Source organism: Cricetulus griseus, assembly GCF_003668045.3.
Source record: "Cricetulus griseus strain 17A/GY chromosome 1 unlocalized genomic scaffold, alternate assembly CriGri-PICRH-1.0 chr1_0, whole genome shotgun sequence".
NCBI lineage: Eukaryota > Metazoa > Chordata > Mammalia > Rodentia > Cricetidae > Cricetulus > Cricetulus griseus.
The window spans coordinates 128,260,360-128,274,271 of NW_023276806.1; the positions used below are offsets into that span (position 1 = coordinate 128,260,360).

At 36.9% G+C, this 13,912-nt stretch overlaps 2 protein-coding genes across 2 annotated transcripts; both read left to right on the plus strand.

Annotated features, from left to right (window-relative positions):
- Positions 1–255: 255 nt before the first annotated feature.
- LOC100752264 (olfactory receptor 12) lies at positions 256–1,200 on the plus strand. The gene has a single exon (XM_027391830.1). The coding sequence runs from the start codon at positions 256–258 to the stop codon at positions 1,198–1,200; it is 945 nt and encodes a 314-aa protein (XP_027247631.1).
- Positions 1,201–10,750: 9,550 nt separating this feature from the next.
- Positions 10,751–11,692, plus strand: LOC100752561 (olfactory receptor 12). The gene has a single exon (XM_027391831.1). It carries the CDS (start codon positions 10,751–10,753, stop codon positions 11,690–11,692), a length of 942 nt encoding a protein of 313 aa, XP_027247632.1.
- Positions 11,693–13,912: the final 2,220 nt, after the last annotated feature.

A 13,912-nucleotide genomic window follows, 5' to 3' on the forward strand; every position in this document is an offset into this window, starting at 1 on the left:
CCCACATAGAACTTAGAGGCACAATTTGTATTTATTACAGATAAGTATAATGAAAATCCTGACTGAATTGAGCTATTCAATGGGAAGACTTTAATAATAGCAATGGATTGACTGTTTATGTTCATGATGTTTTACAAAATAAAATGAGCAAGGTAAGTTTCCTTCCATGCTGACCCAGCAGTTGTTTTTACTAAAACTCTGACCCTTCAATTTTTTTTATTTTTGCCATTTTCCAGTTTTATCTTCCTATTAGCTATGAAGATTGAGCAGAAGAGGAATTACTCAGAGGTAACAGAGTTCATCCTGTTGGGATTTGGAGCCCCTGCAAAGTTTCAAGTCTTCTTATTCTTAGTCTTCTTGGTGATCTACATGATCACCCTGGTAGGGAATATCAGCATGATAATTGTCATTAAGATGGACTCCAGACTCCAAACACCTATGTATTTCTTCCTTAGAAACTTGTCTTATTTAGATCTCTGCTATTCCACAGTCATTGCTCCCAAAACCTTAGCCAACTTCTTGACAAGTGAGAAGAAAATTTCCTACAATGGTTGTGCTGCCCAATTCTTCTTCTTTGCATTGTTTGTTACAACTGAAGGCTTCCTTCTTGCTGTCATGGCATTTGATCGATTCTCAGCCATCTGCTCCCCTCTCCTTTATCCTGTGCACATGTCACAAAAGGTATGTGTTCAGTTGGTATCTGGCTCCTACATTTGTGGATGCATCAACTCCGTAGTACAAACAGGTTTCACCTTCAGCTTGCGTTTCTGTGGAGAGAACAGGCTGGACCACTTTTTCTGTGATGTCCCAGCTCTGATTAAGATCTCATGTGTTGACACCTTCGTGAATGAGATCGTACTGTTTATTCTCTCTGCTCTCATCATCATCTCCACCACAACAGTGATTCTGATTTCCTATGGCTACATCCTTTCCACTGTCCTGAAGATCCCCTCCACCCACGGCAGGAATAAGACCTTTTCTACCTGTGGCTCACATATAGCAGTGGTGAGTTTATTCTATGGAACTGTGTTCTTCATGTATGCCCAGCCTGGGTCCATCTCCTCACCAGAGAAAAGCAAGATTGTAGCTGTGTTCTACACCCTTATCATCCCAATGCTGAATCCTCTAATATATAGCCTAAGAAACAAAGACGTGAAAGATGCTGTGAAAAAAATATTAGGTGGAAAATGTTCTCAATGATATTTATGAAATCTTTATTTAGTGAACAAATTTATTTTCTAACTTGTATATGACAAAATATAATTTTATAAGTTTTATAGAGTAATAATTCTATTACAGATGCATAGAACATTACTTTGTACTTAATATGTGAAAGCATATAACTTCTTGCTTTATAATATAATTTCTTTGGTTAGTAAATATGAAAATTTGTACTTATGTAATTGTTAAAAATTATGCCATGTATGTGTATTACACTCTTTTTATTATAAGTTCAAAGGCATTGTGATAGTGGCTAAGTGAAATCATGATTATAGAGTACATTTTGTGGTCCAAGTAGCCACATTCTAAGAACTATCATACTTAGAGTTAAAAAAAAATATATGTGAAGCATTTCTTCACACAAATATATGGCAATAGTATTCTGTTAAACTGTATTTTCCCATTCCCCCTCTAATACAAAGTATTACACTACATAAAATATTGTATAGCTGTTTTCTATTAATTTAAACATGTGCTCCTGTGGGAAGGATAAGAGCTCATAGGACTCTATAAGCTAAATGAAACTTAATGACTCAGAAAGTTCATGAAACTTAATAGGCTTTGGCAGTTAAGAGTTCCAAGGATATAAAACAGTAAAGAACTTCTGTGGAGATAAGACTCTCTTTAGTGGAGCTGGCCACACATTAAACAGAAAGCTCATGGATGTAACTTTCATGAGTTGTAAGAGTAGGGTAGATTTGGTGGTGGTTTAGTTACCTTTGTAGCAATTATCCTCCTATCAACACCCTCAAATAAATTAATCAGTCTAACAAACTAGACTTGGGTGGAATCATTGGGATAAGTAAATATTTATTCATGTCTTCACAGAAAAGTCACACAACACAATTGGTACTCAAAGAGGGACCAACCAATAGACGCAAGGATGAATTGGGAGGCTCTTGAGAAAGATGACAAGACTTGTGATTGAGACTGATTCATCTGAGAGTGAAGTGTTCATTGGAGCAGTCTGTATATGTCTACAATTCCCTATATGTTAGAAATGGTGTGCCTCTTTGCTGTTGTGACAGTTGGATACTCTTTGTGATAGGATATGTCACACAACAAAGAATAATGCATCAAAGAGTGGATTGTAAGGGGAAGTCCCACATAGTTTTTCTCTATGAAGAACATGGTAGCATGCATCACTGACAAATGGGAACCACTTCATAAGTACAAGGATAGCAACAAATGGGTGTAGACTACAGGGTCTATTGTAGTTATCGAAAGTATATAAGGGACGGGAATGTAATCAAACTCTGGCAACTGTATCATGACATTTATCATAGACATGGAGCCAAGGCACAGATACCTGACCTGAGAAACTTAGCTCTGTAAGAAACGAATTACAGTAGGGAAAATGCATAAGGATGCTTAATCATCAGCCTGAAATTTATCAGAGAATGTGGTAAGAAAGAAGGATGACAAGAGAATATTGGTTTTTCGTTTATTATAGCTATCATAATACAAGGGCAAGATCGTACAAAGTAGAAATGTGTTAAACATTCCTTCCTGGGATCCAAAGACTTGGAACTCATGGGAAACCGAGGAGAAAAGATGAAATTATAGAGCATACCATTTAGGTCTAATAATGATAGGAAACTATGATTCTGAATACTCTGTATCTGAACTGCTTTAATTATGGAATAAATAAGCAAAGAATGAAAGAGTCTTTTAAAGCCTCTATTCTGGGGTTGGGGGAGGTAGGGTTGAAAGGAACTCGGAGTGCTTTGGAAGCAGAGAAACAAAGTAGTATGTCTACCATTCCTTGCCTGAGACAGGTTCCATAACCTGAAGCAGTGAAAGGGAACTCATTCTCTGAAAGACTAGGTATAGGAGCCAAGGAGCATTTGGTTATTTCTCTCTGAGGCCATGAATACAAGAAATTGGAGGAAAATAGAAGAAGAATCAGCATACTGAAGTAACTCAATATGTATGCTGTAGCATTTGATGCTCAGTTCACAGAGGAGTTTTAATAAAGGAGTTGATACAGAAGAGACCTTGGGACTGGTATTGAGTGTTAGGAGATTTGCTGAACTTCATAACTGGACATGATCTTTATGAAGTAGAAGAGGTTCTAAAGATCTGGATTAATTAGTCCCTCATTTAAATTGGTTTCATAAAGCAGTTGGTGGAGAAAAAGCATGGGGTAAAACAGATAACAGTGCTCATCTGGGTCTCTTGAAGGTAAATGTGGAAAGATTTTTATTTAGCAAGATGTCATAAGGAAGATGCTGACAGAGAAACAAGTGATATGTCCTTCATCTTCTGTATAAAGCCCAGCAACTGTTTATAGAAGAAACACAGGGCATAACAGCTCAGCCTGTGAAGATTAAACAATTTTCCTCCCCCAAAGAGTACACTGTTTACATATATCCCAAGCATAATAAAATAATAATAATAATAATAATAATAATAATAATAATAATAATAATAATAATGGCATCTGAGAATGTCCACCTAACCTGGAGCACACTCAGCAGGTATGTGTGGCCAATGCAGAGGTAAGATTGTAGCCCTGTTCCATTTCTGAACTTTAGTTGCCTGAGTAGTCCCAATTGGCCCAGCCAAGACCACTAGAAATAAGAGATGTGCAGTGATCCTACAACAATAACCAAATACCAAGATGAGGGTTCATTCATAGAAAATGACTGTGGATTAGAGAGTGCTAGATATGGTAATATACCCCATATATGCTGATGAGCCCCAACGTTGATCTTTTGAGTAATGTTTCATTCAAATCATGGGATCTTTCATGCTGTATCAAACCATGCTAATGTTTTATCTTATTATTTTATTACCTACTGAATACCCAAACCAATTGGAACTTGCTTGCAATGGAAGATGGAAAATTTTTGAGGATCCTGTTTATTCTCTTTTAAATTTTATTTCCATGATATGTTGTCCTTTGAGTGTCATATGGATTTTGAAGCTCCTAGAGGGACAAAAATAATTGAAAAGTTTTAACAAAAGCACCATACATGTGTGGGGAAAAAAAGAACTCTGAGAGATGGCTCAGAGGTTAAGAGCACTGACTGTTCTTCCAGAGGTCCTGAGTTCAATTCCCAGCAACCACATGGTGGCTCACAACCATCTGTTATGAGATCAGGTGCCCTCTTCTGGTGTGCAGATGTACATGAAAGCAGAATGTTGTATACATAATAAATAAATAAAATCTTAAAAAAAAGAACTCCGAGAAGCCATAATGTTGTTAGATGAAAATGTCAGTGCTAGGGTGAGCTACCTCCCTATGAATTATGATGAGGGAGGCCTCCCAAACCATAAGGCTATTGTTACTGCTGTTGATTCCATGCCAGAACTATAGACTAAGTCAATATTGTTGAGGATACTGCAAGCTTTGGTTGCAGGACATGCAGAAATCAAACTGATGATGGAGGTGGTGGTATATGCTAGCTGACTTCCTTGGTTCCAAAGTGTACTTTGTTCATTGTTGGGGATTAATTTTCACTCACAATTCTGATCAGCTGTGGACCCTGCATGCTATGCTGCCAACATGTCAGGCAAGAAAGATCAATGATACAGTATTGATTATTATGGGTTCAGCAAACTTAGGTTCAAAGCCTGCTTCACAGATACTTTAAGACAGGACAAAAATCTGTGAAGAAGTCATATGCCACAACAACAAGAACACAGCTACTTTCTTCTTCTTTTTAATTAATTTTTAAATTTAAATTAAAAACAACCTTAATTTACATACCAATCCCAGTTCCCTCCCATCCTCCCATTCACTCTCTCCCTCACCATCTCCCTATCCCTCAGAGAGGTTGAGGACTCCCAATGGAAACCATCAAAGTCTGTCACATCATTGGGGGCAGGACCAATGTATTTGGTCCTGTATTTAGGCTGAGACAGTATACCTTCATAGGGAATGGGCTTCAAAAAGCCAGTTCATGCACTAGGAGTAAATACTAGCTCCACTGCCAGTGGCCCCATATACTTCTCAAGCCCCTCAACTGACACTCACATTCAGGGGGCTTGGTTCAGTCTTATGCAGGTTCCCTAGCTGTCAGTCAGGAGTCTGTCAGCTCCCACTTGCTCAGGTCAGCTGTTTCTGTGGGTTTCTCCCACATGGTCTTAACCCCTTTGCTCGTCACTCCTCTCTCTCTCCAACTGGGTTCTAGGAGTTTGGCTCAGTGCTAGCTGTGAATCTCTGCTTCTGCTTCCATGAACTGCTGGATGAGGGCTCTATGATGGGATTTAAGGTAGTTGTCAGTTTCATTTGAAAGGGCATTTAAAGTAGCCTCTCCACTATTGCTTAGATTCTTAGTTGGGGTCATCCTTGTGGATTCCTGGGCATTTCCCTAGTTCCAGGTTCCTTGTTAAGCCCATAACAGTTCCATCTATAAAGGTATTTATTTTCTTGCTCTCCTTCTCTATCCTTCCCCCAACTCGATCTTCCTGATCCCTCATGTTCTCCTTCCCCCCTTCTCTTTCTCCTATCCACCCCCATGCTCCCAATTTACTCAGGATATCTTGTTCATTTCCCCTTCTCAGGGGGCCCAAGTATGATGTCTCACTTAGGGTCCTCCTTGTTTCTTAGTTTCTCTGGGGTTGTGGATTGTAGGCTAGCTATCCTTTGTTCTATGTCTAATATCCACTTATGAGTGAGTACATACCATGTACAGAAACTAGAGACAATCATTGTTGAATGCTGTTATGGATATGTAGCTCTGGTACATAACATATTTGATATTTTGGTCATTATTTTTAGAAATGTTCTGTTTCTATTTCATTTAACATTTTCACCAATTTTGTTATAAAAGAGTATATTTTTTTAAAAAAAAAACTTATCATGCATTAGAATTATTCCTGTCATCCTTTCATATTTATTTTTAGGTGTCCTCTTGGTAGATCTGCAGTCCCCTAGGAAGAGTGTCTTATTACCCACCTTGTACAGATTCCATTGGCCTGTGACTCTGCCTGTGTGTGATTTTTCTCAACTGGGTTAATTTAAGTGGGTGGACCCATGCTAAAAAGGGGTGACACCATTTCATAGGCTGGGTCTGGACCCAGAGAGAGGTCTAAGGATAAGGATTCATTGATCTCATCTTTTTGACTATAAATGAAATACAACCATCTATTTCAAGTAGCTGCCACTAGTTTACTAAAAATGATGGATTGTAACCTGAAAATACAGGTTCAAATAAATTTTTTCTCTCCCAAGCTGATTTGAATAATCAATTTTTCATTTTCTTGCTCTCAGATTTTTTTTAACTACTGATTAAATTACTGCATTTTAATGAAACTCTTTTCCAAGGAAAAGAAAACAACAAAGTAACAGTATTGCGGTGAATAACTGATGTATATATAGTCCATAAGGTTAGGATAACTTTTAATAGATAAATGCCAACCAACAGGAAACCAGAGCGTGCCAAAGCAGCAAGGAAAAAAGGGGCTACCATGTGCATTCCCTATCCCTTTAAGCCTTTACCACATCACCCTGACATCTCCTTGACCACACCCTGATGGGCGTGGTCGGCACACCTGTAGCCAGCCCTTAGGAGGCTGCATAACAGCTCCTATATATTAAAGTAGGTTAAAAACAAAAATTATCCTAAAGCAATCACACACACATGCGCGCACACACGCACACACACACGCACACGCACGCACGCACACACACACACACACACACACACACACACACACACACACACACACACACAGAGAGAGAGAGAGAGAGAGAGAGAATTAGGTCTGTGTCTTCATTTCTTTTGTGATGGTTATGATAAAATACTCTGAAAAAAATCAGTTTAGGAGTTATAAAAAGATTAGTTACACATACTTGATCGGCCACTAAGACCCCAAGTACCTCCATTCAGTAAACCCTTATTAACTCCACTCCCTGGTCTCAGTCTCCCTTCACCTTCCATCTTGTTTGAGAGAGAATTTATTACTGTTACCACTTCAGACACCAGGCTAGGTATCCTGAGAACTTCCATAGATTCTTCTGTCTCCATAGCCATCTTTCTTTAGGACTTTTGAAATTACAAGCACATTCTATTGCATACATCTTTATGTGACTTCTTGGAATCCAAATTCAGGCCCTCAAATTATGTGGCAAGTGCTTTACTCCGTAAGCAATCTTCCCATCCAGCTTTTGTATTTTGAGAAATATTGGCTATGTAGTGCATATTAAAGGATATTTTGCAAATTTTAAGAAAAATCATGGTTGTTTCACTGTTCAATTATTTTTTTTTTGTTTTCAAGACAGGTTTGGGGTCTATCCTGGTACTCATTCTGTAGACCAGGCTGGCCTCGAATTCACAGAGATCCACCTGCCTCTGCCTCCCAAGTGCTGGGATTAAGGGCTTGTGCCACCACCACCCAGCAAAATCACTTCTTTCTCATTTTTATTACTAATTATTTCAGGTCAGCACTTATTTTATAAATTAATATAAATAAGAAAATTACATGTAACTAAAATAACAACATGTTTTATTTGGATTTCATAACTCAAAAGCTTCTTTAAATATTATAAAGACCCAACACTGTATATTACAAAGGTTTACTATTTTCATGTTATTTTTAATAACCTTTCAATGCCAAGAAAAATCTACATAAAGTAGAAATTACCCAAAAAATCATAAAAACACTTAAAAAATACATTTTAATGGGATTAGTTCTATTTTTTATGTCAAGCATCAATAATTATTAAATTAATTAATTAAATGTTTTTCCAGTGAGCAATATTAGGTATGTGTGATCCACTTTTTGGCATGCACTGACATCAGAAATAAGAGAAATAATTTATTACATTTTTGTTGAATAAAGGCAGGAACTCCTAGAAGCAGTATTTCTGAAGGATAATGTAATATCCTTCCAAATATTCTCTATAATCAATGACTAATTTTGCATAAGGAAGTATCTATTCTACTTGGAAGCACTGTAGTCTACTTATCTCTGAACTCTTTTTTGCAGAAACTGAAATTATAAGTCAGTAGGAATCAGAATATGAACAAATTCTACCTTAAACTCATCTCCCATGTAGACTTTTCACAATTTCAGATTAGTTAATTAATACTCAGGTACCACTCAAGAATCAATATTGAAAAGAAAAGCAAAACATGTTCCTAGGTGACTCCCATGAGTCAGATAGTAGAGTAAATGCTGACCTAATTGACCTCTGGGACTTATTATATATATATATATATATATATATATATATATATATATATATATATATAAATCAGGGACTATATATATATAATTTCTGATTTGGTTTCCTGGTTTGAAAGTATTATGCTGCTGGATCAAAGGACTTCAGTTGTAGGAGCTACTCTCAGTTTCATATTTGCTAATATAAGGAAGATATTCTTGAAGTCTGAACTGAAGACCCAGTGTAGTAATTTCTTCTGAGGTTAATGAGGTGAGGCACGTGACACGGGCAAACAAACAGGCCGGGTTGGTGCATGTGGTTTGATACTTAATAATCTATATGAAAGATAAAATATATTTGTTCTTTCAAAACAAGCTTTTAAAATTCATTAGTGAGGTTTTTCAGATATGGACTTCAAAAATAAATTTAGTTCTTCTGTAGTTACGTTACTTTAGCAAACAATTCCTGTTTCTCAGTTCATTCCCTCGAGTAAGAATTATTTATTCAGTACTTCCCATTTTCCAAGGGCTAAATATTTTACTTAACTTTTATATGTAACTTTGGAGGATCCTTATGACAATTTGTTGAGTCAATGTTCTATTCCACAAGTTACTGATAGTAAAATAGAAACACACAGAATTTAACCAAGTTGCTGAAATGACACAGCCAGTGACACAAACAGCAGCTACTATAACCCAATTTTTTTCCGAAAGAAGATTATTTTACATGTCAATCCCAGGCCCCTTTCCCTCCCCTCCTCCCCTGCCCCCCCAACTAATGCCCTACCCATCCCATACCCTTTCTGCTCCCCATGAAGGGTGAGACCTTCCATGGGGGGGGGTCTTCACAGTCTGTCATATTCTTTTGAACAGGGCCTAGGCCAACCCCCTTGTTTCTAGGCTCAGGGAGTATCCCTCCACGTGGGATGGGCTTCCTATGGTAGCAATAAGTATTGATCCACTACAAGAGGTCCCATAGATTTCCAAGGTCTCCTCACTGACACCCACTATAACCCAAATTTATATGGACCAAAATATCATAATTTTATGAACAAATACTTTTGTCCTTCGTAAAATATGACAGAAGCTAAGTCACTTTCACTTCCTCGGTCTCTCTTGTACTTTTAATTTTATGGGATTTTGAAGTAAAAATGTACAACTTCAAAGGTTAAGTGAGTTCCTTAAAGAGAAAGAACTGCTTTAGTCGGTCTGAAATTAAATATGACAGTTAGGTCCCCAGGATTATAGCACCTATTCTACTTAGAATAGGTGCTTAACTTTTCACGTATTTTGTCATTAATTTTTTTATTCATGCACTCTTTGTTATTTAATTTCTATTTGCTTACGAAGCAAACCAGAGCCTGTGTGATACAGACTTTGACACTATTTATTTGTTTTGTGTTTTGTGAATATTTACAGAGAAAAATAATTCTTGTTAGGGAAGTTAATCATAGGTGTCAACCATGACATTTTCACATAAATAAATAATTTACATGTCTAAAATAGTAAAAGAAAAGAAGTGCTGGGGCTTGGCTTCCCAAAAAGAAGCCTCTGGCCTTCTGGGATGAGCAGTAAATGATGCAGAAAACAGAGGCTACCTATGCAAGGCTGGTGCAGGGAACACAAGACTGATTTTTCACTTGGATGACATTCTTCCAGGCTGGTAACTCACTCCACCTTGTGAAACTGCAACCTCTTGTGTCCTAATGTCTTTACATACACATGACATTTTTTATTTCTTTTATTATTTTATATTATAATGCAATTACATCATTTTCCACTTACATTTCTTTCCTCCAACCTACCCCAGATACCACTCCTTGCCATCTTTCACATTTATAGTTTCTTTTCTTCATAAAGTATTGTGTTAAAAGAACCAAATTAACTGCATCTTTTGGTGGGGAAGTAGATTCAACCAATTTCTCTTTTCTAAATTTCAAAGGATTATATGTGTATGTATTTAAGTATTTGACTACTTTTTAATCTTTTATGTGTTTGAGTAATGATAAATACTGCTTCTTCATTCATGTAACCCTCACAACAACCTTACATGGCAGGTATTATTAACAGTTCCCATTCTACAGGAGAGAGGACTTTGATGTACTGAAAGTTTGAGAGGCATCTTAGAGTTACTTAGGTTGAAAACTAAGTGTCATGGCATGGCTGGGTAGCATCCAATATAAAATGAGCCTACTTCTACCTATTCACATTTCCCACTTTATATCAGGGCTTGTTATATTACAGCTAATGAATGGCTTCATTTTTGACACTACATTGCCTAATCCAAATACAAAACTATTTTGTCAGATGAGTTATTGAAAATGCATCAATTTATATCAGCATCCCCATCCCCAAAGGAACCACAAGTTGACCACAGTGCCCTGTGATCTATTTTCTCAGCTAGGTCTCAGTCATGAAACTGGAGCACAGCAGGAATGACACCGAGCTGACAGAGTTTATTCTGCTGGGATTCTGGGTAACTCCAAAAGCTCGGGTTCCCTTGTTCTTACTATTCTTGCTTATCTATCTGATCATTGTATTGGGAAATATCAGCATGTTAATTGTCATTAAAATAGACTCCAGACTTCATACACCTATGTATTTCTTTCTCCAAAATTTATCCTATTTAGATCTCTGCTATTCCACAGTCATTGCACCCAAAACTCTAGCTACTTTTTTCTCCAAGGAAAAGAAAATTTCGTACAATGAATGTGCAACACAGTTCTTTTTCTTTGCTCTTTTTGTTGGGACAGAAGGTTTCCTTCTGGCCGTGATGGCATATGACCGCTTCTCAGCCATTTGTTCACCTTTCCTGTACACTGTACGCATGTCTCAGCCAGCTTGTATTCGATTGGTGGCTGGCTCCTATATCTGTGGATGTATAAACTCCATGATACAGACAGGATTCACTTTCAGTTTGCGTTTCTGTGGAGAAAACAGGCTGGACCACTTTTTCTGTGATGTCCCAGCTCTGATTAAGATCTCATGTGTTGACACCTTCGTGAATCAGATCGTACTGTTTATTCTCTCTGCTCTCATCATCATCTCCACCACAACAGTGATTCTGATTTCCTACGGCTACATCCTTTCCACTGTCCTGAAGATCCCCTCCACCCACGGCAGGAGTAAGACTTTCTCCACTTGTAGCTCTCATATCACAGTGGTGAGTCTATTCTATGGAACTGTGTTCTTCATGTATGCCCAGCCTGGGTCCATCTCCTCACCAGAGAAAAGCAAGATTGTAGCCGTGTTCTACACCCTTATCATCCCAATGCTGAATCCTTTGATTTATAGCTTAAGGAATACAGAGGTAAAAAATGCTTTGAAGAAAACATTGCTGAGAAAAATACCTTAGCATTGACTTTCAATTTCCCTCAAAACTGTGGAATCAACTAAAAGCAACATTATCAACAATTTATGGAATAGCCCTATTAAAGGTATCTCAAAGTTTGGGATGCTAAGTTTTATTTTTTACTTTTAGTGATCCATATATCCTAGATTTTCATTGTTTCTTCTATAAAACAATAGTGTCATGGCTAGGTATTACAAAAATTAAAACTATAATTAAATGCATTATTAACAAATTAAATAATGTAAAATTGATTAAAAACAATTTTCCACAGCATATCTAATAAATTTTTGATGGGCAGTATCACTTATGCTTGTCTAATTAGCCCCAAATATTTGTGCCTTATTTCAAAATTTTATATCTAAATTAAAAATTATGCTTTTTCCTTTAAATTTGAAAAATTATTTCTATGAAATGACATAAAATATTTTCTCATAATAGTTTGACCCTTTCAATGTCTGCAGACATGCACACTTTCTCATTATATCCTGGTACTTTCATCCATTTTTCTCCCTTAGACATGCCAAGGGTTTTGCTGTGAAGCTCATTTTGAGTTTCATATCTATTTTTTGGATATTTTCTGGTGGTGTGTCAAGTTGTTACACATGTCTTTGCTTTAGTTTTATTTTGCTGAAGTATATTAAAATTATAAAAATAGCAAAATTAAAGCATATACTGAATATATTAAATGTGTGATATCTGTACACAAATCTTCATGCCATATAATTGTTCTATTTTCTAAGGTTTTCTGATTTTTATTAACTTTCTTTTTATGAATTTAAATATTGAATAATGTTACCTGAGTTTCATTAATTGTTTTGAAGAGCTGTATAGTCATCATTATAGATGTGCATTTTCATTTTCATATGTTCTTGTTCTGTAGAGTGTAGTTTTGCTTTCACTATAGGACTGTTTAAATGGATTTCTTACTTATTTCAGCACAGTCCATTTACTTGACCCATTCCTTTTAAGTTATTTTTCTAATTTTATTATTATAGTTAAAAGCACTGAAACTGGAAAATGATCTTGGGGAAATTATTATTATTTTTAATTATTTTGTGCAGTGGCAGGAATGGGGTAGGACTAGCTCTCCTCCTGTATTGCAGTGCTGTGAGCCATCAAGGGGGAAGCTGTCCTTTGAGGGGCAGATCCAGCTTTCCCACTGTTATGTACATTAACCTGGCTTCAGGCGACAGCCCTGATCATGGGCATCCACATGGCCTTTAGTGGTACCACAGGCCACAGGTATCAACATGGCCCTTGGCTGTATCAGGACCATTGATCCAGTTATAGCCCTCAGTGGCTGCATGCACCACAAGCCTTAACATAGTCTCAGTTGGTTACACGTGCCACTCGCATCAGCTTCCTGATGCAGCAAATCCCGAGGACATCACCAAGGCATTAGGCAGCAACACAAACTGTATTTGTCTACATGGGTCTCAGGCATTATCATAATCCAGAAAGTGAAACTTTCTTTCATCTCTGGCCTCCATCATCGCCCAGAGCCAAGGCAATCCTGAAGTTGGAAGCAGGTTTGAGGGGTTACTGTGCCTCTACATAAGCTACAGGCTGTTGTACAAAATCCCATTGACCCTCTTGGTCAATGACAGTATGTAGACCTCAACTCTGTCACCTGTTACAGCTATTACGTCTCCAGTCCCATCTCTCCGTAGGGCATGCTCTATTCCATTTTTTTCTGTTTCCCACCCCTCCATCACATACGTGATGGAGGAAACATAGAGGCCAGAGCAGCATTTGTGTGTCTTGGGCCCTTAGGCAGGAGTGGTGCCTTGGGGATATATATATATATATATATATATATATATATATATATATATGTATATAGGTATATATGTGTATGTGTATATATATGTATATGCATATATCTGATGATTTAATATTAGAAAATTCAGAGTAATAGGAAAAATTTCTCAAAAGATTTAAAGTCATAGAAAAAGCATTTTATGATTTTATAATGATATACCACCATGAGACACTTAAAAAATAAATATAAAACTCAAAATGAAGTTTACAGTAAAACCATTTGGATGTCTAAGGGAGAAAATAGCATCATATTATAGGATATAATGAGAAAGTATGTATATCCTCAGATATTGAAAGGCTCAAGTAAAAATGAGAAAATATTTGACGTCATTTTATAGAAATAATTTTTCAAATTTAGAGGAAAATGCATAACTTCAAGTCAAAGTTCACAAAAAAATTAGG

Coding starts and splice junctions, on each gene's coding strand:
- LOC100752264 (XM_027391830.1), top strand. CDS start 256: ATGAAGATTGAGCAGAAGAGGAATTACTCAGAGGTAACAGAGTTCATC.
- LOC100752561 (XM_027391831.1), top strand. CDS start 10,751: ATGAAACTGGAGCACAGCAGGAATGACACCGAGCTGACAGAGTTTATT.